Source organism: Aspergillus pseudotamarii, assembly GCF_009193445.1.
Source record: "Aspergillus pseudotamarii strain CBS 117625 unplaced genomic scaffold BDV38scaffold_14, whole genome shotgun sequence".
Classification (NCBI taxonomy): Eukaryota; Fungi; Ascomycota; class Eurotiomycetes; order Eurotiales; family Aspergillaceae; genus Aspergillus; species Aspergillus pseudotamarii.
This window is the reverse complement of record NW_022475028.1, coordinates 515,479-542,320: the sequence shown is the minus strand read 5'-3', so window position 1 is coordinate 542,320 and position 26,842 is coordinate 515,479. Positions and strand designations below refer to the sequence as shown.

Sequence of the window (26,842 nt, the reverse complement as noted above, 5' to 3'; positions counted from 1 at the left end):
TTCAAATTTGGGGTTCAGATTTACAGCGTTATGTACCAATACAGGAGCAGCAGTCATTGCCCGAGGAGGTAGAACACGGATGACCGGGTCAGTTCCGCTTTCTTCGACTAATGGCATAAAAGCAGAGGTCGAGTACCTCTACATGTAGATGAGAAAACAGAAGAGTGCAGAACCAGAAACAAAAGGAGAACCAGTAAAACCCACATATTTTGGGTCTCAAGGGGCAGGAGAAGAAGATAATACCGGGTGACCGTGGGCTACCAGAGGTCCCAAGTCCCCAGGCTGCGATCGACGCCAGTAGGTTGTTGAGATAAACGAGGGCAGAAAGAGAAGGTAACAAAAAAACAAAGATGCAAATTCATTGTCTGTACCGAGATATGGACGTAGCTCAAAGCTTTCTATCCTCTCTTTCGGATACGACGTCAGTCTCGCAGGTGTTTCTACCTGATGCTTAGGGATTCCCGTTGTTTGCATCAGACTTGTTTAAGTGGCTGACGGTTGGTGCATCATTAGAATCGTCCACTGACATCTCTGGCCCGGGTTCGCCATCAGCCATTTTATGCAAAATTTCATCTTTGACCTTCTCAGCTGCTTCACTATCGTCTGCAATGTCTGTATTGGCCATGCTCTTTCTTGCCCCCTCGATAATCTTGTCTGCTTCGCTCACGCCGTGCTCGACATCCATAGACGGATCGCCAGCCACACCAATTGGCTCAGCGGTCTTATTGATGACCTCCTTGACACGATCCGTATCGAGTCGGATGACCATGCAAGAAAGATTATCTGTACTGAATCGTGCAAGAGCATAGTCGACCAGAATCTTAGATGCTTCCTGAGCGTCTGGGACATTTCGAACAAGATCCACGGCTTCCTGGTCAGTGCAGACATCCCACAGCTATTTATCATTAGTGACATTCATTGAATATTACGAAGACCATCGCTTACCCCGTCACAGGCCAATATAATAAATTCGTCAGAGTCCGGTTGGACCACGGTCTCCGTGGTATACGGGTGCCCGGTGACGAGATCCTTGAGATAGGCATCACCCAGGGCTCTGGTCACTGCGAGAACACCGTTTACTCTGTTGTTAAGTATCAAACCCCCGGCATTGGCTATCCTCTTTCCTTCATTTTCGTCGCTACCTTTGTGATCGTAGGACAACCGGAGCGCCTTGCCATTGCGACATAAAATAATACGAGCATCACCCACATTGGCCGTGTACAAGACACGTTGCCGTATAGCTTTCTCTTGCAATTTGGGCAGAATGGACGGGCCAGTACTGGTTGCTTGAGTGGGTGTGTCATCGGCTTCTGAAGTGGAATCGCCCTTTGCGGCTGCGGCTGCTGCGGGAGCAAGTGCCGAAGAGCCAGTTGCCGAATGCGAACTGGGGATCCGGTCTTCCCATCGTAGAAGGGCAATGACAGCAGTACACCCACTGTTCTTCACAGGTAACTTCTCTAACTGCTGATCAACACTAGTGAATGTTTGGTCGAGAAGTTCCGGAACGGGCGTATTGGGATTCTTCTTCATTATATCCTCTAAAATCAGATGTAATTTCTTCCCACACCATTCAGCAGCGAATGTGCCGGCATGTCCATCGAAAATGGCGAAATACCCATTGTCGGTTTCAACAACGCTGGACGCTTCTACAGGTGTGAGGGAAGAACCAAGCTGGTTCTCGCCATCAGCCCGGGCTAATGGTGCGGGGGTCCCCAAAAAGTTGTAGAGATATGCATGGGTATCTTCCATAGTCCGGCGACATTTTCGATTCCGGTCTTCTGTGACACCAACTTTGAACGATGAGCGAGGAGTGGGTAGCGAATCGCCAGCCGAATTGTTCAATGACCCTTGTGGGACACTCAATGCCGGGTCCATGCTCCCAAGTGACTGCAACGTTTGCGGAGATCGAACCGTGTAATTGAACGATGAAGATTCGCGAGGACTACTACTCAAACTCAGCGAATTCTTAGCGTTGGTGAAAAACGTCGCCGCTTTCGTGACTGTGCTACTCCGGCGCTTCTTCTCCCCGGCAGGGCCCTGGTCTTCGCTAGTCCTTCTCGTAAAGAAACCACCGGACGGCAGAGATTTGCTGGTATGGGTTACACCGCCTTCCTCGGGATGTACACTCAAAGATTGTGTATCGACAGCACCGGAGTGTGGAACTGAATTTGATTTGTCTTTGGGTGGGCTCGAAGAGCCACTGAACATTCTGTTCAGCAACCCACCCTGGCTCGAAAAACTTCTCCGCTTATTCCCTGCCAGCTTGATTGTAGGTATGAGAATGTGGTATTAAACCAGACCAAAGTTAGAGCGGCGGCGGCGGCGGCGGCAGCGGAAGACGAAATCCGGCAAGGCCTGACTGACGTAGGGTAGGAATTGCGGCGGAAGCGAGGGGAAAGAGCTGAACAAGAAAAATAAGGAGAGTGTCAGTGACTGAGTGTACTAGAATTTGTTTCCAACTCGAGTAGGTTGAAGGATAATGATTTCCAAGGTTCAGGTGATATCTAAAACGCAGTGGTATCAGATGACGAATGTCTGGGCGTTTGCGTGGTCGAAAAGAAACAGGTCTATGACATATAGTGGCCCTTCTCTACCAGACATACAAGAGAACATAGCGGAGAAAAAAAAAACAGTAACTAGTAGGAAATAGGCATGAATTTGAAATGATCATCACAAGTCTATCCGACTGAAACTGATTTGTCACCTTGGATCAAGTTCCATGGGGGCACATCATGATCAACCCCACTGCGCAGCGACACATGGAAACAACAGTGTGCTAAGCCACTGGGCGATATTTGGGTAGGAATTAAGTAACACTCACGAGGAACACGATCAGATGAAATCAAAGCTCTAAGGTTTTCTGGATGTAGAAAAGTGGTGAAGACGTACTCCGGGTTGAAGTACGGCGAGCGCGGGTGGGTTAGAGGTGGGATCGATGGGCATTTATTATTAGTAGTAATAGTAGTAGTTAGTAGTTCGTAGTTTAGTTCATCATTGCTGGGAACGCAACTCAGGTCACTTCCCACTCCCGTTCTTTGCGCTAAACCCAGGTCGGGGGAGAGTTTTAACTAATCACGCAGGCGGTCGAACGCCAGTGCCGGAAGGGCGGAAGACCGCCCAGACTATTTCATTAGTTGAGGACGGAATTGGGGGACGGGTGGATCCCCCCAAAGCAACAGCATCACTTACAGTAGTGAGGCAAACCGTTTGCTTTTTCCTTCCCCTGGGACTAGGTAGGGGTCAGGGATCATGAGATCCTATGGAATTTATACGATATGATGTGATATGGTATGGTATGGTGTCTCGTCTACTCAGTGTGCCTTGATTTGCCTAGTGTCTATTGCCCGCATTGGAAATTTGTTTTCTCATATTGTACGATTCTACCGGCTTATGCACAGATACATAGTATATATAACCGACGGACTTATCATGTCGCCTAAACGGCGAAGGACTTTTAGAAGCCCACAAATTATAGAAACATTGACCAAACCGCAGAATCTATAAGCCCTATGCACAAGAACTCTTACCGTATTGAGGGCAAAATTCGAATGATCTAAGTATCCTGGAACCTATTCATACATTCATTCATATAGGAATCTTCTGGGACAAACCCCGGGGACCGTGCTATATAGACCTATCATGATTCTAGGGTATGAGGACGTACAGCACGAGATGAATAGCATCAACATGGAGACTTTCAATCCCACGAACTGAAATCCCCAAACCCTCCCCTGCTTTTGAACTTCTTCCGCATCGGCTCGGGCTCGGGCTCCTCGTCTACAAACTCCACGATTTCATCCTCTTCTTGAGCGGCCTGACTAGCCAGCGCAGCCTTCAAATACTTTCCCACTCCGCTCCCAGCATCACCGCCAGCTCCTGTAGAGCCTGGGCCACGTACTCTCTTTCCTGTCCAAGTAACTTGGTCGTCATCCTCCTGCTGAGTTTCCCGAGCTTCTTCTTTTGGATCGGCTGTTTTATTCTTCCCCGACGCCTCTTCCGCCTTTTTCTGATTCAGAAACTCCTCAAACGGGTCCACGAATATTGTGACATCTGTGATGCGAATGTCTGGAGTAGGTCTATTAGTTGACGCATTGACCGGGTGCGTTTCCAGGTTGTTTAGGGTGGTAGATGAAGGAGTCGGATCGTCGATTACATGACCGAAAACAGTATGCTTGTTGTTCAGGTGTGGGAGAGCACGGTACGCAATGAAGCTAATAGAGCAAAGTTAGCACCAGCCGTCTTGAGTAAACTCCCGGCGTAGTGTGGGGGTCAAAAAGGAAGGCAAACAATGAGCAAGGTAGGAACACTTACAATTGGCTGCTATTCGTGTTCTTGCCTTTATTGGCCATGCTGAGAGTCCCTCTAGAATCATGTTTCAGAGGTCCCTCAAATTCATCATTGAAGTATTTACCCCAGATACTTTCACCACCCCGACCAGTACCCGAGGGATCTCCGCCCTGGACCATAAAGCCCTTGATATTGCGATGGAAAGTGACATCCTTATAATATCCTTTCTTAGCCAATTTGATAAAGTTCCACACGGCCTTTGGTGCGTACTCCGTCTGTAGCTCCAGGTTAATATCACCGGATGTGGTTGAGATTCGAGCATAACCCTTTTGCTTTACACGACCTCGCTTTAACATGTATTCTTCGTCGGAAAGGAGTGCGAGCTCAGCAGAGGTATGTGGAGTTAGACCGGTACTTGTGAAGGATGCCGCAGCCAGACCAGTAGTATGCTTGGCTGCATTGTATGGTGTAGGTTTCCCAGATTGGAACGAGGTCGTTTTGGATTGAGTACTTGTAGTTGCACTACCATCACCCTTTTTGGCGACAGCAGTAGCGCCAGCTCGTTGCGCTCTCTCCGAACGGGCTTTAGCCACAGCCTCCTTTGCCTTTAGGATCTTCGCCGAACTTCCCAATGCGCTGGCATTAACATTGGACTCTTCCTCATTCTGTCCAGGAACAGTTTCGCCTTCCTTCAAATAATTAAAGGAGCTGAGGTTCCGCGACTCGATATTCTGTGGATCCTGTAGTGTAATTATGTCCTTGCGTCCGAATTCCTCATCCGTAACGAGGTCGCGCCACAGCTTTCCCTTGATATTCAACCGCTCAACAGTATCCCAAGCGAAGACATTTCCGGTATTGCGCAAAGCGACAATATGCGTGTTATCGGTTAAGACTTTATAGGTGACTGGGTCAACGTAATCGCCCGACTCGTTCTTCGCGATGTTGAGCTTAATGAGGTCGGAGTTTTTCAGCGGCGTACCGTCTACCGGATTCTTCCCATGTTTCTTGATCCAAGGGAGGATATTGGTGAGGTCGAAAATTGTCCCTGAAGGCGTGCAAACCGGATGCGTGAATGGCTGCAGTGAGAGAGAGCAGAAATTGAAAGGAAGACGTTTGAAGGGTGCGTTGTCCCCTCCTCTTCCTCCTCCTGCTCCGGCACTCGCAGAGTACGCATCCCCTGATGCCCACTCCGAATGTGTAATCTGTTTGGAACTTTGCGATCAGTAACCAAGACGACGGAGTCTAATAGATCGCGAATAACAAATCTTCGATGAGGTGTATCATACATAAAGCTTATCCGTTCCTACCAGGCAAAGGGTCTGTTAGCATTAAAATGATATTTATCAAGTAGCTCAGAACATTGATTCACTAAACTAACCTTTCCCCATCTCGGCGACGAAATTTTATGTTGATATTCTGACCGAATCTTCGCAAATGCGACCGCCGACCGCTGACCGCGCCGCAAGAGATGATGTATTGCTCTCGGCCTAGATGCGAAACTAACCGAATCAGGCTAGACCGTAATTAATCCATCTGATGGACAGGGTTCATTTAACATACAGGTTGACATAGGCATCTATTAGGTGCTAGATAGTTGGTTAGAAAACCATGAATTTCTCCTTCATTTGCTAGGTAGTGAATTAGCCTTACAACAACTACATTTTGGTATAATCCACTCGTTTTGAAGTTCATTTCGCCGAAGTACGGCCAACCGGATATAACTAGCATGATGCATATCATTGACATTGCAGAAAGGGGTATACCCTGAATCAAACCCGCTATTATTATTTTTTTGTAAAACCCGTATAACGCCATAAGTTAAGCTGTTCAGTCGTCACGCAAAGGGCAAGGGCTACCGCACATGAGCAATTTCAAGCAGAGGATGGCTGGTAGCGTAGAGGCACAACCCAGCGATTGCCGAAGTCAATTCCGTGCCGGCGACGTGTCCCATACTTCCTCCACACGATCTGAGGAATCCCAATGTCTGCTACGGAAAGGCTCCAAGTAAGGCCCTCCCCGGCAAGCAGTGCATTTATAATTCCAGTCTTGGGCGCTCCGAGACAGACTACTGATTTGGAACTGACGCACACCCGGCCTCCCTCCATTACAGTCACCTCACCTGTAGTTGGCTTGTGTTAGTTACGGTACTATAAGGTGCATATGGATGTAGGAGAGACTTACCACTCGAAGCTGAAAAGCCTGAAGGGACGTCAACGGACAGAACTTCGAGGTTGCTTCGGTTGGCCCAGGCGATCATCTCAAAAGCCACAGCTTGATCGTCGGTGCGGAGGTCATCAAAGGCTATGTGAATACCGAATAGAGCATCTAGGACTAGATCAGGACTAAACTCAGAGGTCGAAAGCCGTGTTGATAAATCCTCCCATCTGTGCACACGTCCACCGATCTTCTTGAAAACATCAATCTGCTTGCGGCAGCTCTCGAGTAACTCATTTTCGTGTTCGATACCAAGCATGCAGACAGTTACACGGTGTCCTCTATTACGAAGGTGGCGAGCAGCAGATACGGCCCTTGCGCCAGTACGATGGTTGCCGGTCAACACAAGCATGGTAGGCGCAGCGGCATCGCTAGACAAAAGGCCAACGGCAGCTTCCGCAATGCTTCTCCCAGCATTTTCCGTGATCATATCTTCAGTCAGGCCAAGTTCAGCGACCGCAATTTGCTCGACTTCGAGGGCTTGTAGCGGGCTCACAGTCGGACAACTTCTATTCGTGGTAGTGAGGCGCAAGGAAGCTCCAGGAACACCGGGTCCGCTAATTGGCGATGCCGAGACTGAAGCCTTACTTCCAGGGCGAGGACTGGTAGTACGAGAAGCGCTGAGTTGGCCACGCCCAACAGTGTTGATCTGGGGAGGAACCAGAGGTTGTCCCAGAATGCCACTTCCCTTCCGGCTCTGGGCTCGTGCTGACCCTCTTGAGAGCTCGCGTCCTGAGTAGTTTCCGCTGCTCAGTTTCGCGTCACTTGGCTCCTGATCAGTATCTCCAGTTTCACTTCCCGGAGGACTATCGAGCACATTCTCAGTCCAATGCAGATTCTTCCCACCGTTCGTGCCCAGCTTGGGGACCCTTCTGTTAAAACTGACCAATCGTGCTTCATCTGCCGTGGTGTCGTCATTTCTAATCTCTTCAAAGACCCTTCTTTTGTCGAATTTGGAGAGATTACTTTGAAAATCGAAGTCACCCAGTTCTTGAATGTCGGTGGCATCTTCTGTTGCCCAACCACTGGGATCCTCCGCATAAGAACCGCGGTTCTTCTTCTTCCGACGTCGTGAGTTAGGCTCTCTTTCTCTGTATTTTTGTGGGCTGGCAGGCTCTACAAAGGCAGTCTGACGCCACCCTCGGGTCTTCGGGTTCGTATTCGCCGCACCATCGTGCTCATTAACAGGCGTTAACCCTGCACGCTGAGACTTGTTCTGACCAACGCGACGACCACCCTTTGGGTTGACCTGGGCGGCAGCGCGTGGTGCAGTCGTAAAATCGTCCTTGCCTGCAGGAACAGACCCGTGCAACTCGTTTTCCTGCGGCGCATTGCGAGGCTCCTTTGCTCTGCCATCTACGTTCAGTTCCAAGTTGCTGAATGGTTCCGTAAGGACAGCAGACTCATCACGATGGGCCTGATGCGGGGGGTGGATATTCTGAGAAGCTGGAGAGCTCAATCGGTCGATCGGAGCGGGTTGAAGCTGTGGCCCTCCTGTTCTTGCGCCCTGGCCAAATTGCTCAGCAGATGGTTTGCTGAAGCTTAGGATGGCCGGGTCAACAAATGGTTGTTGTACCGGTATCGTAGGGGGCGCATGGGCTATGTTATGGTTCTCTCTGCTTGCCTGCTGATTGTGCGAGGGCGCATTGGGGCTCGGTCCAAGAGAGAGGTCGGCAATGTCGGCAGCTTCAAGGAAATACGTGGGAAATTTCTGGGGGCTCCATGAGAGTGCGACTAGCAGCTGCATATTAGAGCGATACATAAAATGCCATAGAATCCTCTTCACCTACCATCTCGCAGCATCAGACGTTGACCTATGACATTGGCCACGACTCCTTGGACAGTTGCATTAGGCGGCGTTCTGAGCGTCACAAGAACGTTGTATCCAATGAATTCGGAAGCCATGGTGAACAGTCACTCAGTATAAAATCACCCTACTATCGCCTATCTGACAAGCATGCCAAAGACTGGCGAAAGGGAGCAGGGAAAAGTAGAACAAATCTTGGTCCTGTAGTACAGTGTCTCAAAAGTGGATTGTCAGCTCGTTGCTACAGCTTTATCCGACGTCACGTGCGGTACTAAATATCTTATCGATAAGCAGGAGCGCCCAAGTGGGGTGGGCTTACAAGGTTCCTACTTTAGTTCGGTACATTTCAAATCTTACCACGAGGCGAGGCCCTCTTGTCGGTAACTTTTGATCCTCCAATTGAATTTGATGCTTTTATCTTATGTTGGTTACTTTGGATAGCACTTCAATAGGATTTACAGTGCTAACTAGGGAGGGTTAGTGAGAAATGTGATTTGTCTCAATTTAACTGTCATTGTGCATGCGCTAGTATATGTGACTTCCATCTCTCACATGATATCAACACCAATCAAACTTAAACCCACAATGGTATCATTTTACATGCATATCCGTAAAGTATAGGAGCTTCTTAGCAATATCTGAATGTAAGGTAGAGATGAAGAACGTAATAATAGAAGTATTGTGTGTATGCCCCACGGTGAGTGAAAGCTCTTACCCTTATAGATAGTCTAGATAATCATCTTCAAAGTCGTCTTCAGGGTAATGGCCAGGAATAGTCCGTGGCCCGCCTTTCGGCTTGAGTACGTCAGTGATGCTGGTGAGTTTAGAGTAAAACTCGGTGACTTTGGGATGCACCATGACCTTTCGCGCATCGAACCGTGTGACTTGGAGGCCTTCCTTGGACGTTGCACGACTTAGAGCAACGTATGCCTGACCTTTTTCGAAAACTCGTCCAAGATCGACTTTAACCCGCTGTAATGTCTGACCCTGAGCCTTGTGAATAGACAGGGCCCAGGCAAGAATCAATGGGACCTGTGCACGCTGAGCCTGAACCTCTCCGTTGGGAAGCTCGATCTTCCATGTTTCTGGTTGGCAAAGCAGGTGTCTTTCGGTTCCATCCGGCTGCACAAAACAAACAAGAGGCCATTTCTTGCTCACCACAACCCCTCCTTCTTTGTGAGCAAGAGACTTAAGCTTCTTGCGGGAGCGATTCATCATCTCTTCATCACTTTGGGCTCCCTGGTCACCAGCGAAGTCGCTTTCATTCTCGCGGTAGAAATCGAATGTTGCCTCATCCATGAATGCGACCACTCGTCCAATTGACCCATTGACGAGTGTGTCTTCCATGTTTTTAATGAGCATGACTTGCGCTCCTTTTTTCAGGTGTATCACTTGTGGAGCCATGCAGTTGGCCAATAGTTTCTCACGATACTGTACGTCTTGAATTGTGCCTGAATCTGCCGCATTGAAAGTCATCACTTCGCCGGACAGTCTTTGCATCCTTGCACCGTTTGCATACTCTACCTCTTGGCGTGTTGGAAACCTAGGTGATTCTATGTTAGTGCCCGCATAGTCTTTTAATGGCGTGACCTTACAGCTCCGTAGCTTCAAGAGAATCATGAAAGTCAAGTGGCCGTGATAGTTGCTTAAAGGTATCGATCGTCCGCGGACTGAGCTTTCCAAGTCTCATTTCATTGAGCATGTTGGCAAACTCAGGATCTGCTTGACGGAAAACGGTGGTCAAGAGGATTGTGTGCTGTATAGAGGTGTTCCAGGTAGCAGCGGAGAACGCAAACTTCGCCTCTCGATTACTGCCATCAGGGACCGGAGGCAATTGGAAGAAGTCTCCAGTGACGACAAGCTGAATACCGCCGAAAGGACGTCCATTGTTTCGAATCCGTCGAGCAAGTTCCTCGAGCTTATCGAAGAGGTCTCCATCAACCATAGATACTTCATCAATAATCAGAACTTTTGTACGTAGCCAACGGTTCTTGCCCTTGGGGTTTCTCTTGACCTGTGATGTGTCAATATAAGTACCTTCCAATAGGGGTTGGTGCAGATTGTGACCTTCTTAACAAGCTCAGGAACAGGCTCTTTACCTAAACCTATCCCTGCGAAGCTATGAAGGGTAACACCCTCGATGTTACAAGCAGCAAGACCTGTTGAGGCAGTCACTGCCACTCTGTCAGGCTCTCTCCGGTACTTGTCGCGAAGTTTCTTTATGATTTCTCTCATGAGAACTGATTTTCCAGTTCCGGCGGAACCGGTGAAGAATATACTCTTCCCTTGTTCAACAACAGCATTAAGTACGTGCTTTTGTTCGTCACTGAGGAATAAAGACGCGATCTTAGCACGTGGGCGATGTTGCACAGAATCGGACTTCTGACTCTTATACTGTCGGCGTAGTTCCTTTTGTTCCTCCTTGATTGCGCTTGCCGATTTGTTCCATATGGCAGTAGATTTTGAACGCGCAGGCGTTTCTGGCTTCTTGTACTGTACTGCTGGCGCTGGCGCCGGCGCCGGCGCCGGCTCCTCTTTTTTAAGCCACGGCAGAGTTCGCGAACTGGTAGGCTTCTGAAAGTGAGAGGGTGGTGAGGAGGACCAAGGAACTGGTATGCTGCTGGATGGTACCGGATCATCATCAGGAATTGGAGGAAGCTCAGGGTACTTTATCTCCAAATCGTCATTCTTTATCGCAGGTGTTGACACTTGAGCCGGTTTGTTCGTATGCGTCGCTAAGGTCGTTGGATTTGCATCGTGAAATGGTATTTGTTTGTCATTGTTCAGCCTTACGATTTTTGGCGGTGGTATAAACGGTTCTGGCTCCTCGCTATCCAAGTCAAGATCATCATCGAAATCATTCTCATCGAAGTATACGGCGCTGTGCAAAGACCCTAGGGCAGATCCGCCGGCATTGGCCATTTCGATTTTCCGTTTGACTCCTACTGACTGCGGCGGCAGTTTCGGTGGTTGCATCCCATTGCTGCGAAGAAGGCTAGACTGAAGGGGTTTAGCTGATCCTCCTGAATGGTCTTGTACAGCTTTCTTGAACATTACGGTCCCTTCCGGCGCTTGTCGGGCAGTCGAGTATCTGCATGCAACTTGCAATGTCAATTTCAGATCATGTGAAAATGTTTGACGAACTAAAACCAGGTGCCTTCCTTTAGACATACACAAAGCACGCAAACTGGAGAAATATGATTCAGTGGCACATCATCTTATAAAGCCAATCTTATTGATTGGGGACTTTCGCGACCCGTGTTCTAGAAGGAGACGCGCTCCATATCACACGTGATCCCGATAAGGGCTATCACACAGGGCAAGTTCATTACCTCACTGTGATTTCAACTTGCCGGAAACGAGGATCAGAGAAACAAAGGATATTTGCTATAACTTGAATCACTAGCGAGAGAATCTCCTAGCTTAAAGAGCCCAACTTAATACTTCTTACATTTGCGTGTTCGGTGTCTTCTCTAAAGTGTTACGATCACGTGATAGCGCATCACGGAAACGCGCCAATGCGGCATCGGAAGTATCAAATCAATCCATGAGCGATCAAGGCTGTTTTTATGCGCTGCCAATCATGAAGCATGGCAGAGAAAGGTGCCTCAAGTAAGTAAAGTTTACATTTTATATTATGACGGCATAGCATTATACTAATGAGATGGCAGACAAGGAGCATCCTCTTGCGGGGGTGGTCCTGTGCTTCACGTCCATTTTACCAGAACAACGGGTCAGTGAAATGTTATTTTCTCGAAGATCTTTAAAGCTCTTGCTTTTCTCCCAATATCATTTCAAGTGATTGGTCGCGACAACTGACAAAGCATTTCGAAACTAGACGGAGTTGGCTACAATCGCACGCCAGATGGGGGCGACTCTCAAACTTGACCTAACCTCCGATGTTACCCATTTGATTGTCGGCGAGATCAATACCGCGAAATACAAATTTGTCGCACGAGAACGAGCAGATGTGACTGTCCTTAAGCCTGAGTGGGTAGAAGCGGTCCGCCAATCATGGATGCAGGGAGAGGATACAGACGTCCGAGGTTTGGAAGAACAATATAAATTCCCGACATTCGCTGGATTGTGTATATGTATAACAGGATTCGAGGATAGTAAGTGGGAATGGACATTCTACGCCGTACCGACACATACTAAGGTTTTTGCTGTTTCAGTGGCATTCCGAAACTATATCCAAGACACGACCGTTTTACATGGAGCCGAATTTAGAAAAGATCTTACGAAACAAGTCACCCATCTTGTCGCACGAGATACGGAGAGCCAGAAGTACAAGTTTGCGACACAATGGAACATAAAGGTCATTACCGTGAAATGGTTCACCGACAGTATAGAGCGAGGAATGGTCCTGGAGGAGACATTGTATCACCCGCTTGTGCCGGAAGAGCAGCAGGGTGCGGGGGCCTGGAATCGTGCACAGCCCACTGCTCGGCAGAAAGATCCGGGTAACGAGAGTTCGTCGAATCCTCGCCCTAGAAAGCTGCGCCGCGTTGCAAGTGCCAAATTGGTAGACCAGAACGAAGGAATCTGGGGTGATATCGTAGGCACAGGGTCCAGAGGAAGTCAACAAAAAGACGACAGCCAGTTGCTCGCCAAACGCGCATCTATGGTCCAAGAGGCCAAGTCGTTCGCTAGTGAAACTACTTTTGCGGAAGCCCATGAGCAAGGCAATGAGAAGATCCCAAAGCCTCGCCAACAATCCTCTGAAGCGACCAGCCACCGTGATGGCTTTTTGGACGGTTGTTATTTCTTCATCCATGGATTCTCTTCAAAACAGGTTTGTTTGAGTGCGCAATAGTTTTTTTGATATAGCATCTGATCAAGTTACAGACGAATGTCCTCCGCCAACACCTTTCGTTCAATGGAGCCCAGTTGGTCGGCTCATTGAGCGAATTCTCGCGGCCGGACATTCCTAAGAGAGGCCATGGTCTCTACACGATTGTCCCCTACAAAATGCCCCGAGCCCAGGTTCCCTCCACAGATGATCTAGCATTCGAATGTGAAGTTGTAACCGATATGTGGTTAGAAAGATGTCTTGATGCCAAGGCTCTGGTGCCCCCAGAATCACACATAGCAAACACCCCAATTCCTCGATTCCCTATCCCTGGTAAATCCCTCTTTTCTGTTCACGTATGAATGTGCCGACTAACTAGGCTAGGGTTCGACGGTATGAAAATCTGCTCTACAGGAGTCTCTCGTATAGATCTTCTACATCTATCGAAACTCGTAGGCCTGATTGGTAAGTTCCAACTACATTGCTAGGTCTCCTTCGTGAACTAACCATCGTAGGGGCAACCTATAATGAGTACCTGACGCCAAGTGCATCTGTTTTACTGTGTAATGATACTGGTTCTGCAAATCAAGAAAAGCTACGGCATACGTATGAATGGAACGTTCCCGCAGTTACCGTCGATTGGCTATGGATCACCATTCAAAAAGCACAGAAACAGCCGTTCGAGCCATTTCTGATTCGCATGCCAATTTCACAAAGCAGTCGAGACCCGGAAAAGCGAGCTGGCTCTCGCCCGGATCAGAAGGAACAGTCTCAGGACCCGAAAAGAGGCAACAATGCAACCAAGTCTCAGCCCTACACAGATCATCCCCAAACGAACAAGCTCATTCGACAAACATCAAAAGAAACAGACAAAGTCCCTTCGCGCCATTCAACACCCCTACGGGAGAAGATAGAAATCTCACAAAAAGAACCCACCGTACGAGAATCCCCCACGAAAGAACCAAGCCAACAACACACGACATACATATCACCAAGAAAGCGCACAGCTTCGGAACAAGCAACGGATCCAACCTCCCTATCAGCAATCGAAACAACGCTGAGCGGATTCCTCCAGCAGGCACGAGCAGCAAATTCGCGATCCGCATCAGACGTAGGAGAGAACGGCGACCGCCCCCGTTCAAGACGCAGAAAGCCTCTTCTTGGAAGAGCGCCATCCCATGCGTCTGTCCGCTCTACCGAACATAAAGGCTTCTCTCGCGCTAGTTCAATCGACACCCTAAACGAAGACGGGTGTGGAAGCGCAATAGACAGCGTCAACACAGACGGGATACCATCCCTCGTTAATAGTGGAAGATTCGATTTCCTCGAAGGAGACCGTATTAATGAAGACGAGGGGTCTGAAACACCGCCTCCAATGACGCAATTGAACTACGAAGATCCGGATGCTGTCGCAATGCGCGAGAAGTTTCTCAATCAGGCGGGTAAACTCGTCCAAAAGAAGCCTACTAATCAAGATTTAATTGTGGGTGAAGTTAAGGAACTCGAAAATGTCGGTTGGGGGTCTGGACGGAGAACGAGAAATGCACGCAAGGTTGCGGAGGATAATACCTTTTAAATCCTGTCGGAAATCTTTGTCAGACGTGTATGCTCATGTTTCTAATGATGGTTTTGTGCATGGCATAGATAGCATCGAAGTGGCGTCTTTGGTCATTCTTGGAATTATTCATTGATACCATCTATTATCATTTATCTAGTACGCTTTGGATCAGGAAATATGACAAGTCCTCTGTAATAATAATCGACTGTGTAGATAGGTGACTACCTACGATTTTAGATAAAGCACCAGGTGGAGTGGGAATCCAATACGCTGAGTTCTTCAAAGAACGCCAATGCAGGTGTAAACAGGACGGCTATCAACGTGAATCACGGCCTCATGGAAAGGGGAAATAAAAATAAGTGAGGTGGAAGGGTTTAAAACGGATGAACAATAATTGTTGTACACGATAGGGATATTTGGGAAGCGAAACGGAATTAGCACCCTCGAGGCACAGCCGGCCGGATAACTCATACAGAATCATTACTTTTTGTACATATAACGCAAGGGAGATTCGAAGCTCATGGCTCATGGGCACCCATTGCACCCGGCAGCGGGCCATCAAGGTCTATACTCTCTACAGACCTTCTGTTCTCACCACTATCCCGGAAGAGGTTGGAGAAGTACTTGCTTGCATTCTCACTTTCAACCTTGGTCTTGCTGACTTCTTGCTTGCGTCTTCCGAGGTCTTCAATGTCCTGGGCGAGACTGGCCTGGAGATTGTTGGCCGGGATACGGAGAACTCGCCGGACTTCAGTCGAGATCCGGGTAGCGTTTGAATGTACGTAGTCTTTCTCTTCAAGAGCAGCGGCGATCTTGCGGGAGAGGCGAGGAGGCAGTGTGGTGGGAATCGTAGAAAGTACGTATGCAGCAGTCAAAGCAGCTGTTTAAGTTAGTTTTGTCCCCAAGAATTCGGTACGGAGTAAACACTTACCAGCTGCGACTATACCTGGAACTAGGAGGCGCCGCAAGTTGTTGGGGCCAAGGAACTTAGCTGCACTAAACGCGCTGTCAACCCAGCTAATACCGCCGAAGACCCTGCCTCCGAGGACAGTGACAGCCGTCATGGCCATTCCTGTTCCAGCCACCTTCTCTTGACGCTCCCAAATGCCAGCAATGTCGAAGAAGTCCAATAGTTCAACTTCGGTGTCAACTTGTTTGGCAAATGTATGACGTCGACTACGGCGGAACATCATATCGGCACGGAAATTCAAGGGCGCAAATTTGTCTCCCACGTGAAGAAGACCAATCTTTTGAATGGCTTCTACACCGTCTACTGTCTTTACGCGCGCGTAGTCCTCGCAAGCTGAAGCTGCGGCGGATATTTGCTCCAGCATGGCTAACTTCAAATCTTCCGCATACTGGAATGCAGAGAAGATACCAGGATATTCAACGCCCAAATCAGCCTCCGAGACGCGAGCAATAGTGTCGCACAAAGTCGACCGCGTATGGTTGTAGACATCTTCGCATGAATCATCAATGTTTTTCTCAACCTGCACGTCGAGCTCTATCTTCTTCTTCTGGCCACCTTCATAAGCTGGCTCGAGCTCTGCCAATTCTTCTGTGACACGCTTGAGTTCGGACTGGGCAATGTCGCGATTGACAGAGGCCAGTGAGTTCAAATCTCCAAGCAAGTTGAGAAGATAGGTCCTGGCAGGAGCGAGCTTCGAGCGAGAACGCTTTTCGAGAACAAATCGTCGCAAAGAGCTTTCGAGGTTCTCGAAATCTTGGATCTTCTGCTTATCCTTCCCTTTGTCTTTTCCTTTGCCTTTGGGTTTACTATCGTCGCCATCGTCATCCCCGTCGGAATCGAAGCCGCCGCCACCACCGGAACCAGAGCTTTCCACAGACATAGGAGGCGCAACAGGAACGGCATTGCTTGATACGAAATGAACAAGTTCTGCAGCTTCCTTATACGTACGGGGACTAAGCTTGTTTATTTGGTCGAGAATCATTCGCTCACACCGTTGCTTGTCGCGAATCTGATCGAATCCGTTGACGACGATAAACATATATGCTTTTTCCTTTGCCGCGTTGTGGATGAAATCCTTGGCTGAGAGCGTGAAATGATTGGCAGCGGAAACGACAAACACAACAACATCGATCTCTTCCTGCCGAGCAAAAACCGCGGTTGTCTTCAAGGAATCGGAATTCAAACCAGGGGCATCAATGAGAGCAATATCGACGACCCCATTATTCAGCAGAGACTCGTCAATAGTTCGCACGTCCTTAACGTAGACTTTGCATTGCATGTATTTAGAGTTGTCGATCACGATATTCTCGAGCTCAGTCAAGGGATACACATCGTATGTGCTCTCATCGTTGCGATTGTAATCAACGTCCTTGTGGACTGCATGCACCTCCTCAACTCCGCTATTCTCCCGCGCATCAAGAACCTCACAGAAAATGCTGGTGCAAGGTTGCTGGTCTTCAGGTAGCACCTTGCGACGCAGTAGAGCATTGCAGAAAGTCGATTTTCCTGCATTAAGGTCACCTGTGATCAAAACCTTACTTGAGGTATCTTCGATCCTGTCGCGCAGCGAGAGAAGGTGTTTGACACTCTGGCTGATTTTTCCATCCAAAAGAGACGCAATAGAGGCCTTTTCCAACGAATGTACCAATTCCACTTGAGACAGAGCACCCAGCTTCAAGTCTAGCTTCAAAATAGAAAATTCCTGCGCTATCTGCGGGGTTATCAATCTCGGCTCTGGCACTGGCCGACGCTCTGCAGCGGCACTTGATTCCGCTGCAGCCAGGTCGTCGCTATTTGATACTGTAGCCGCTCGTCTAATAGGTCCAGGTTTGAACTCTCCTTGTTGAATGTCCCCATCTTCGAAGAATGACTGTGCCTGGCGCAACGCGGGCCTGTCCGAAGAATGATCTGGAGCATCTCGTACCGACGGGTAGTGGGCAGGCCATTGACGATTCATGTCCTGGAGGTCCTTCAAGGTCTCGAGAGTCCGTGTAATAGCGCGTCCGAGTTTCGTCCTGTTGGAGTTGCTACAAAGCGGTTAGAACTTTCATTCGCCTGTTTTTGTAGTCGCAAACGTACTAGAGTAGCTGGTGAACATGGCTCGCCACAACCTGTCGTTCATGTTCCGCTGGAATACACCCGCGTTAGTAAACTATATGGACCAGAAAAAGATAGCGGTGATGCTCCGAGTAACCAACCTGCTGGATTCCATTGTTCCGGGAGCGTTGGAGTATGCATCGGGGTCGGCCTATCCACCATCATATCTGATCTCCAGTCGCTACCCGTATTACCATCCCTCAAACTGCCGCTCGCAATACTGTCACCATAGCCCGAGTCTCTGTTCAACGATGCCATCAAGGCCGTAGCGCTCTCTGAGGTCGAACCATTTCCAACGGTCATGTACGCGGGAGGGGCGTTCGGGAAGAAAGGGTACTCGGACGCTTCCTGCTGCTGCGGATGTCTTGACGAACCCTCACCGGTAGAGGAACCGCCGTTGCCGGGAAAATACTCCTGACTCATGACGAAAAAGATGTGTGGTGCATGGAAGTCGAAAAGTCAGGCAAAATGCGATGAAACGGAACTTGGTTTTTCGTCAGTCGGGAGACCCGCTTACATGAGCATAAAAAAGGCGTGGAAATTCCATGCCCCAAAAGGGGTTGGTCGCCGCCATGTGACTGTTGCCCCCGTAATTTTAACTTAACAGTTTGGATCCGCCCGTTCGGCGTATTAGTGCTTAGGTTTGATGTCACCGCGCGGCATTCGGATCGAATCAGATATTCCCCCTCCCCGATCTTGCCCTCTTCATTTGTACCTTCTAGGCAGTCTCTTTGGTCTCATTTTTCACCGTTTGTACTGAGAATCTTTCTTGACGAGCCAAGATGAATGTATGTTGTCCGTTGCTATTCGCCGTGCTTATATCCCCGCTTACGCTGTTCATGGTCTAGGTTATCGAGTGGGCATTCGGAAAGCGCATGACACCAGCAGAGCGCCTACGCAAACATCAAAGGGCTCTGGACCGAACGCAGCGCGAATTGGACCGGGAGCGAACCAAGCTGGAAAATCAAGAAAAGAAGCTGGTGCAAGACATCAAGAAGAGCGCCAAAAATGGTCAGATTGGAGCCTGCAAGATCCAGGCCAAAGACCTGGTCAGGACAAGACGGTATGCATACCAAAGGAAGTTCGCTCTGGTTTCATGTCTATGGGCTAATGGGGACTACCGAATCTAGGTACATCCAGAAATTCTACCAAATGCGAACACAACTTCAAGCGATTTCCCTTCGCATTCAGGTAGGATGGTCCCGAAGCGCACGAATGGCGGTTCCTGTTACTCACTTGATGTTGTGCAGACCGTTCGCAGCAATGAGCAGATGATGCAGTCAATGAAAGGCGCCACAATGCTACTGGGTAGTATGAACCGACAAATGAACCTTCCCGCGCTGCAACGAATCGCCATGGAATTTGAACGAGAAAACGATATTATGGATCAGCGACAAGAAATGATGGATGACGCGATTGACGAAGCAACTGGAATGGAGGGCGAGGATGAAGATAGCGAAGATATTGTTAAGGAAGTCTTGGATGAAATAGGTGTAGACCTCAGCCAGGCGGTTCGTGTTCTCTTCTTCATCTACGCCAGAGCTGTGCGCATACTAATATTTGCTTCTGAACAGCTGGGCGAGACGCCAACCGACATACAGAAGACTGCAGTCGGCGAGACTCGAGTGGCCCAACCGGTTGGCGCCGGGGGGAGTTCCGCTGATGACGATCTACAAGCCAGGCTGGACAGTCTTCGACGTTAACCATGAGCCCTGTTTTCTCCTTTATCATATCCTTTTTGTTCTTCAAGCCTCACTTTCATCCATGACGGGTCTACTCTTTGCATCAATTACGACGCCACTTTTTTCATGTCAGGTTAATGTGATACAATCAGCAATCCAGGCAGTTCGCCACATCGATCTACCAGGAAGACGAAGCTGAGTTTCTCTACGAGTACTTCCGTGCTACACGCTTCCAAGGGATTTTATGTATTGCCGTAGCGCAGATTTCAGCCTAACTCTTACCTACTCATATCAGCTTTAACCTGTACCTATACTTCGTACTCTCTTGAGATAACACACGGAAAAACCATGTTCTTGTAAATTACATTTCTTGTATTTTATCCAAGTGAGACGTCTCGCTGAATCAGTGATCCATGGTACAGGCTAGAGGGCTGGAAGGTTCCATAGCAATAAGCTAAACTGATGCCTGTCAGACCTGGCAAACTCTCAAACATTGCTGTACCACACAGATGTAGTATTGTTTATGTTACGTTAAACAGGCAATACCCAGTATAGCTAACTTTGGTCATAGTTATATTTTGTATTGTTAACTTTATGTTTGCATTTTGTTAATTATCCTTAATTATGTACATGATTAAGATGATAGGACACAAGGGGCTGAAGGTGCTTGCCTTTGCATGATTGAACACAGTAGTGCGATCAGTTAGTTAGTTCCCTTGGAGACGTATAGGAGAGTTTGATATGGGTTTATATCGTAATGCAGTTCACGGTAGTTACTAGTAGTCTTCTGTATTTGAACAAGCTATGAGGATATCTTCGACATTCCCTACCCATTTCTTCTTTCGGTTTCCATATCAAGAAGCAGAAGGCATGGGAGTCATATTCAAGTGACGAGAAACTGCTAATCTTATTTCCAACAGCCCTGAAAGAAACATGGTTATGCTGCTGGGTAGATCGCGCCTATAACTATTGTTTAGAAGCGCAACTATACTCAAATCCATCCCACTGACACCAATGTACTCCAAGAGCAACACACACTGGGAGGACACCTCAGAAAATAGATAGATGAACTGAGACACATTCGCATTGAGAACTAACAGACTCTGGAGATAGGTAGTTGTACCATGATAAAGAGGCCCACGCATGTCTTTTCGGCATGGCTGCAAAGCAAGAGTCCACGCTGAGCGATGAATACAAGAGCAAAGTTAATGAAGACCATGGCGTTCAGATCCAGGATATTTCCCACCAGCTCTATCAATGACCTTATTGTATGAGGCATCGTGTCTTCACGAAACCATGAGCATGGTCGTGGAACGTCAGGTGTGATCTTCTCTACCACGCGCCTTAATCCAACGGCAATTCCAGGTTTCTCATTATATATACATGCCGGTCTTGAGATGCTGAGGGTTTTCTCAGAAACTATACCCGGACGCTTAAATATTACGAATCAACGATTGTATTTAAGTTGAAGATTTACTAGATTCAGAAGCAATGAGGGGCTGCCCCATATAAATAGTATTAAATATGGCACTCACATTCAAGATGGAACGTGGAATATTTACACCTCACGCTGCCCGATCAACGTCGTCACTTCAACCAAGAATCTTCTTAGTGCCCTTGAATATATTCGAATACAACACGAGTATGTCCGATCTTGAGAAGAGAGTAAAGTACTTAGTTTCAGACCATCTCGGCGTCGAGGAGGAGTATGCAAGGGACCATCATCTATCCATCATGTTACTCAATACTAACAGATGTCTTGCAGTTGACAAACGATATGGAATTTACGAATGACCTGGGTGCCGATGAAAACCAGATAGTCGAGCCTATGATAGCTTTCAAGAGGTAGTAAGGGCCATTTACCCACACCGTCCTGTCCTTGAGAGTTTTCATGATCCATAGATTTGCTGACTATGTTGTCAGAGTTTTGAGGTAGAGATTCCGGATGAATGTGTGGAAAGAATGAGAACTAGTAAGTGTATCCATGTGTCTATCTTTTTCTTTTTCTTTTTCTATGTAGTTATTGTGATAGATAATCAAGTACGGAGTACTCCGTATTAGGGTACATTTTGATTCCAGTCCTAAAGAAGTGGATGTCGAAAATACAAACCGCCCAATGATAAGAGTTCTGGCCTACGCGAAAATCAACAGGCATACTAGTACGTCATCCCCACTACCCCGCGATTAAATCTCGTATAAATAAAAATCGATTACGATAAACGCAACCCTGCATCCGACCATTATTTCATCTTCATAAAATTATCAATACGTCACTTATCGGCAACTATGGCCCGGCCTATTGTCTTCTTCGACATCGCAATCAACGGCAGTAAGAATCAGTACACAGCTCCCCATTCGAATGACTGCTGATACACCCCATAGACCCCCAGGGCCGCATCATCTTCGAGTTATTCTCCGATGTCACACCTAAAACCGCAGAGAACTTTCGCGCCCTTTGCACCGGTGAAAAGGGATTCGGGTACAAGGGAAGCTCTTTCCACCGTATAATCCCGGAGTTCATGCTGCAGGGTGGTGACTTCACCCGTGGAGATGTAAGCAACCCCCCACCCTTTTTCCTTTGTACATCGTGATCACATCTAAGATGAACAGGGCACTGGCGGTAAATCCATCTACGGCGAAACCTTCCCCGATGAGAACTTCCAATTGAAGCATGACACTCCCGGTCTCCTCTCCATGGCCAATGCTGGCCCGGGCACGTAAGTTGGATCCATTTGTTGATGGCAAAACGCTCACCGCGAATCAGAAACGGCTCTCAATTCTTCATCACCACGGTTGTCACAGATTGGTTGGATGGAGCCCACGTCGTCTTTGGCCGTGTTGCTGAAGGCATGGGCCTGGTGAAAATGATCGAATCCCTCGGAACTAACAGTGGTACACCCAGTGCCAAAGTCCAGATTATCGAGTCTGGTCAGCTTCAATAGATGGATAAATTGATAGGGGATATAAAGTTAGGTAGGTATAAGAGCTGATAACATGAGACATTTGGGTTGAAGATAGCAAATCTGGTCATTGATTGTAGCCAATGGAGGATTTGCTTAAAGTACTTCTAATCTACGAAGAAAAGCTTATGGTAGCTTAATTGGCATTCCGAGTCTGGTAGCATCCAGGACATTATGAAATCTCTTGACTAGCATTCTGCGCTCTACCAGCGTGTGCATTGGAGGTCACTGTAATCTCGTGTATACACATCTATTGCAGGGATTGATTCCTCTCATGCGACTGAGGATTCTCAACCAACCCTCTCTGTGATTCCCTAGCTTAGAAAAATGCAGTTGACAAAAGATATAAATAAAGGGCCTTTGTAATCCAGCCAACTGACCCCCCAGTCAAAATTTAAGAAGCCGGGGTACTAATTCGCTCCCTATAAATAGATAACTCAGCTCGTAGCCCACAATCCGACCGTTAATCTGCCGAGTAATCTAAATTGCGCCACTATACCGAAATGCCGGAAACTGATATTATTCCCCTTTCCATACTCTCTCGGTCTTGGTACCGACATATACCATATTTATTCCCAAAAATCAGACGGATCTTGACCTGTGAGAACCGAAATTATGTTAGGCAATTCAGCACACCGATCTTCTGTTCATCGGAGCTTGATGCCTTTTAACAGCGGCATGACAAAGTCTTACAATTGAAAAAGGATCCAGCTAGATACTTACTACAATGTATAGTCTTCCCCAGGACAAATATGACCGGGCACTGTGGAGACTGTTAAGATGGGTTACTTGTTGGTAGGATAAGGTAGTAATATTACATTTATGGTATGCTGAGCATGGACTAGATTTGCTACTAAAGAAGCAGCAATAGAAGCTGTCTCTCTACAGCGCCTTGGATGCCATCATGCTGAGCTGTTGGTACCTTCCAGGACAAATGAAGCCATTGCTAGTGATACATAGTTTTCGGCATGCGGCGTAGCTTTCAATTAGTTATGATGCAATGCACGCCATTGAAACTGTTTTGGCTACGATTCATTGAAGAGGCGAATCTGGTAGGCAAGACTTATCAGATAGGTTTGTTTCTAGGGCTTAATTCTCGGAGTTTGCATACCCTAAAAAGAATTCGAATTTCGACTGTATACCTGAAACATGTACTGTAATATAACCAGGTTTTGGTTATGGTTTGCTCCGTACATGTACATACCATACGTCTGTACGTCAGCATATCTTGGAATTAGGGCTTGATAAACAATAAGTGCACACATATAGGGATTACTGTTTCTGGAAGTTTTGGCAAGGAGTAAGTAAATTTCAACGGTAATTCTTAGAGTAGTGGATCATTCGATGGTAGGGTGTCTGACGCCTGTCTCCAATATGCAGGTTATTTCCAAATTAGGGCATACGTTGGATTATTCAATTGTGCTGAGAGACTTCAGCGCGAATGAAGTCTGGTGAAGCTCAATTAAGATTGGGTTGGATGTATGAATCTTGTTCATCTCCAAATGCATAGTTGATTATAGCATTCTATCAACGAACGGACGGATAACACAGGAGGGGAGTAGCAAATATCGAGCCACAGTGTCCCTCCCTGCTTCCAGCAAAACACCATCAGTCCCTCCCTCGCACCATGCTCAGGATGTAGCTATATATATTCCTCTAGCATAACATGCGCAGCAACCACATTTGGCCTTCTCTTTTCATGGACCCATTCAGGTACATTCTGCATGAGGGACATGATACTTGTCGCTGACATCTACGGTACAGGCTCCTATCCCTTCACTTCCACACTGCTAGGATCAGTACATATAAAACACAATAAATGATACGTTATTGATAATGCTCTTACCGGGTGATCCGCGCTACAGGAAACCTTCCATTCCAAGCTGTCGCTCTTATGCATAGGTCGGGGGAAATCCATTTGGATAACGCATTGACCGTGTGGGAAACGCTTGTTTGTTGAACGGTGACAGGTCTGTCACAGTCAGCTCCATGACAAGCGATCATTTTGTGGTTTGACTTACACCATACCGCCACACAGGCTCTCTTCCAGATCTCAGAAATCGACCATCATGGCCGCCTGGTCCTGGAGTGGGGGGTCTATCCTCCTCAGGTCTCTCCTCAACGAATTGCTCTTGGTGGCCGGTATTGCCGCTTGGTCCAGGAGGGAGGTCCATGTCGGCCTGAGATCCCGCTACAATGACATTCCACTTTTCTTTACCTTTGCCGCTTGATCCTGGAGGGGGGTCCTTTTTGTCTTGAGGTCTCTCTTCAACGAATTGCAACCGTTGGCGATCATTGCCGCTTGGTGCTGGAATGAACTTCTCATCCCCCGGAGGCTTCTCTTCAACAAATTGAAACTGGTGTTCATCATTGCCGCTTGGTCCTGGAGTGGGGCTCTTGTCGCCCTGAGGGATTGGTGCTGGAGAGAGGTCCTTGTCACCTTGGGGTCTCGCTTCAATGAATTTCCACTGTTTGGGGCGCTGTGGGTCCTGAGGTCTCTCTTCAATGAATTCCAACTCTTGGCCAGCATTGCCGCTTGATCCTGAAGGGAGGGTCTTGTCGCCCTGAGGCTTCTCTTCAACGAATTTCCACTGGGAGTCTGCTGGAGCTCGTTTAACCCAAGGTGACGTTTCGTCGCCATCGGTTGAAATGGCCATGGCACCAGCATCGCCAGCATTGTCTTCGTTATCAAGTACATATCCAGGAGCTGAACCGTTGTAAGCGCGAGTTACACTGACACCAGTATCGCTATCGATTGGAACCGCACCTCCAGGGCACGCAGAAAGAAAAGCAAGAACACAAACTGAGAAAACGGTAGTCTTCATTTTTGCGATGTTTGAAATACTAAAAGTGGCCAGCACTAGATGAAATGAAATTATAAAGAAAACTGACTAATAGGAAAATAAAAATGAATGGTTTGGGTTGATAAATAAGTGTCTCTATGCTGGAAGATGGATGTCCTTATATAGTTGATATGCCAAGAGACAGTCTTAGGATTGAAGTATAGAACACTTGAGAGATTTGATGGCTCTGCATTCAAATTCATGGGTACGGTTTACTTTGCCCAACTGTGTTACATGTCTAGTTGAGCTATTTTGTTATTTGTGTTCATGCTGCCTTTCACTGTACAGAGCGTAGTTGAAATTCTTTGAAGGTATATCATGAACAAGTTATTAAAGAGTGATCGACATGATCTTCAACGCCCGGCTGGATACCAGAGTTTAAGTTCAGCTACTACGTCTTACTACTTAGGTTCCCAAAATGAACCACCCTAAAATATTAGTTGTATTGGTATAAGTAATAGTTCGTAGCTTCATTGGCTGGTCATAGCTGATGTAGGAGTTTAACATGGGATCAACGCACTAAACTTCCGAGGCTTTCTCAGGAACTCTGGCTTCAAATCTAGGATAGTAAACTATAACGGTAGTCGAGTAAGGCTTAGTCGAAGGAAAGCTTTTACTAGGAATGCTCGGTCCTCTACCTAGTCGGCAAATGGCTTAAAACCTCTACACGTTCATCTAACGGCCTAGAATTTGTATTGGTTTAAGTGTCATAGAAAACACCTCTAGTTAAAATTCTGTGCCAAAAAGCGGTTCTATACTATTGATTGTCAATAAATAGTAAACTAATGATCTTTCTGAAATTCGCTCAGTAATACATGTGTAACATACAGAGAAGGCAATTTATTTATGCTTTCCATCAAAAGTTCCCTAGAACTCGATGATCTGCTGAACAGCATCAAACCAGGCTGCCTTTGACAGAACGTGCGGGTTGTCTTCGAAGTTACTCTTGGATGCGGTATGGTGATAACTCCCGATTTTATATGTGCCACTGATAGAGAGCTACTATATTGAAGAGCTCTATAGATTTCGAACCTCCGAGTCTAGACCGCCGTCTGCTGTTTTCGTGTATTACACGGGCAACGGGCTAGCAAAGAACGTGTAGCATTCCGGCTCTTAGTGTATGTACATCTTCCCTTTCCACACTATTGCTATATAGAAAATGAACCACTCATTATATAAACGCGCGTTCGGGCAATCTAAATGCTTATCATGTGCAATTATCAGGCTTTTACAGACATGCTATCATTGCTGAGCTTTCCCCTTCTCAGATAATTCTTATCTTGGCTATAGATAGGGCACAGATGCTAATGAAAATAAGTACATATCACTAAGGACATTGAGTCCAGTTGCGCGCTCTACGAAGCCGGCATTCTGGCGAAGTCAGCCAAAAAGAAACCAAGGAACAAGAAACAAACCCCTATCCAGCTTATGCCACTCCCACTTCCAGTTGCTCACCTTCTGCTTGGGATCTGTCCCGGCCGGATTCTGTGTCTAGATCGGTGCGCAGCTTGACCTCCTTCTGAAGCTACATCAACATAACTCCCAGGCGGGTAAAGACAATTGAAACCTGTCCCCTAATCTTGTAAGCCATGTCTGGCAGGTTCGCCCTCTTTAATAAATTGTAGCCAAAAC

General features: G+C 47.5%; 8 protein-coding genes across 8 annotated transcripts; 3 read left to right on the top strand and 5 right to left on the bottom strand.

Moving 5' to 3' along the window:
* Positions 1-112: 112 nt before the first annotated feature.
* On the bottom strand, positions 113-2,935 carry ptcG (type 2C protein phosphatase PTC1). The gene is made up of 3 exons (XM_032063317.1): positions 2,822-2,935; positions 946-2,401; positions 113-895 (listed from the first exon to the last, which is right to left on the bottom strand). The coding sequence occupies exons 2-3, from the start codon at positions 2,206-2,208 to the stop codon at positions 452-454; spliced, it is 1,707 nt and encodes a 568-aa protein (XP_031915966.1). The 5' UTR covers positions 2,209-2,401; positions 2,822-2,935; the 3' UTR covers positions 113-451.
* A 762-nt stretch (positions 2,936-3,697) lies between these two features.
* On the bottom strand, positions 3,698-8,406 carry BDV38DRAFT_269670 (peptidyl-prolyl cis-trans isomerase; the record flags this gene model as incomplete). The annotated part of the gene is made up of 5 exons (XM_032057008.1): positions 3,698-4,211; positions 4,312-5,489; positions 6,192-6,406; positions 6,469-8,235; positions 8,292-8,406. The coding sequence occupies 5 exons, from the start codon at positions 8,404-8,406 to the stop codon at positions 3,698-3,700; spliced, it is 3,789 nt and encodes a 1,262-aa protein (XP_031915965.1).
* A 3,492-nt stretch (positions 8,407-11,898) lies between these two features.
* On the top strand, positions 11,899-14,676 carry BDV38DRAFT_280812 (BRCT domain protein; the record flags this gene model as incomplete). Its single annotated transcript, XM_032059399.1, has 7 exons — positions 11,899-11,920; positions 11,980-12,041; positions 12,147-12,423; positions 12,484-13,103; positions 13,157-13,433; positions 13,485-13,565; positions 13,616-14,676. The coding sequence occupies 7 exons, from the start codon at positions 11,899-11,901 to the stop codon at positions 14,674-14,676; spliced, it is 2,400 nt and encodes a 799-aa protein (XP_031915964.1).
* Positions 14,677-14,744: 68 nt separating this feature from the next.
* On the bottom strand, positions 14,745-18,203 carry BDV38DRAFT_241467 (mitofusin). Its single transcript, XM_032054022.1, has 4 exons — positions 17,827-18,203; positions 17,708-17,756; positions 15,590-17,655; positions 14,745-15,538 (listed from the first exon to the last, which is right to left on the bottom strand). The coding sequence occupies exons 1-4, from the start codon at positions 18,146-18,148 to the stop codon at positions 15,177-15,179; spliced, it is 2,799 nt and encodes a 932-aa protein (XP_031915963.1). The 5' UTR covers positions 18,149-18,203; the 3' UTR covers positions 14,745-15,176.
* A 304-nt stretch (positions 18,204-18,507) lies between these two features.
* On the top strand, positions 18,508-19,428 carry BDV38DRAFT_280810 (ESCRT-III subunit protein DID4; the record flags this gene model as incomplete). Its single annotated transcript, XM_032059398.1, has 4 exons — positions 18,508-18,513; positions 18,574-18,788; positions 18,856-18,916; positions 18,976-19,428. 4 exons carry the CDS (start codon positions 18,508-18,510, stop codon positions 19,426-19,428), a joined length of 735 nt encoding a protein of 244 aa, XP_031915962.1.
* Positions 19,429-20,161: 733 nt separating this feature from the next.
* On the bottom strand, positions 20,162-20,742 carry BDV38DRAFT_41830 (uncharacterized protein). The gene has a single exon (XM_032063316.1). The coding sequence runs from the start codon at positions 20,550-20,552 to the stop codon at positions 20,262-20,264; it is 291 nt and encodes a 96-aa protein (XP_031915961.1). The 5' UTR covers positions 20,553-20,742; the 3' UTR covers positions 20,162-20,261.
* An 885-nt stretch (positions 20,743-21,627) lies between these two features.
* BDV38DRAFT_241454 (peptidylprolyl isomerase) lies at positions 21,628-22,710 on the top strand. Its single transcript, XM_032054021.1, has 4 exons — positions 21,628-21,736; positions 21,790-21,959; positions 22,018-22,124; positions 22,172-22,710. The coding sequence occupies exons 1-4, from the start codon at positions 21,694-21,696 to the stop codon at positions 22,347-22,349; spliced, it is 498 nt and encodes a 165-aa protein (XP_031915960.1). The 5' UTR covers positions 21,628-21,693; the 3' UTR covers positions 22,350-22,710.
* Positions 22,711-24,076: 1,366 nt separating this feature from the next.
* BDV38DRAFT_280808 (uncharacterized protein) lies at positions 24,077-25,192 on the bottom strand (the record flags this gene model as incomplete). Its single annotated transcript, XM_032059397.1, has 3 exons — positions 24,077-24,154; positions 24,214-24,339; positions 24,389-25,192. The coding sequence occupies 3 exons, from the start codon at positions 25,190-25,192 to the stop codon at positions 24,077-24,079; spliced, it is 1,008 nt and encodes a 335-aa protein (XP_031915959.1).
* Between the last annotated feature and the right edge of the window lie 1,650 nt (positions 25,193-26,842).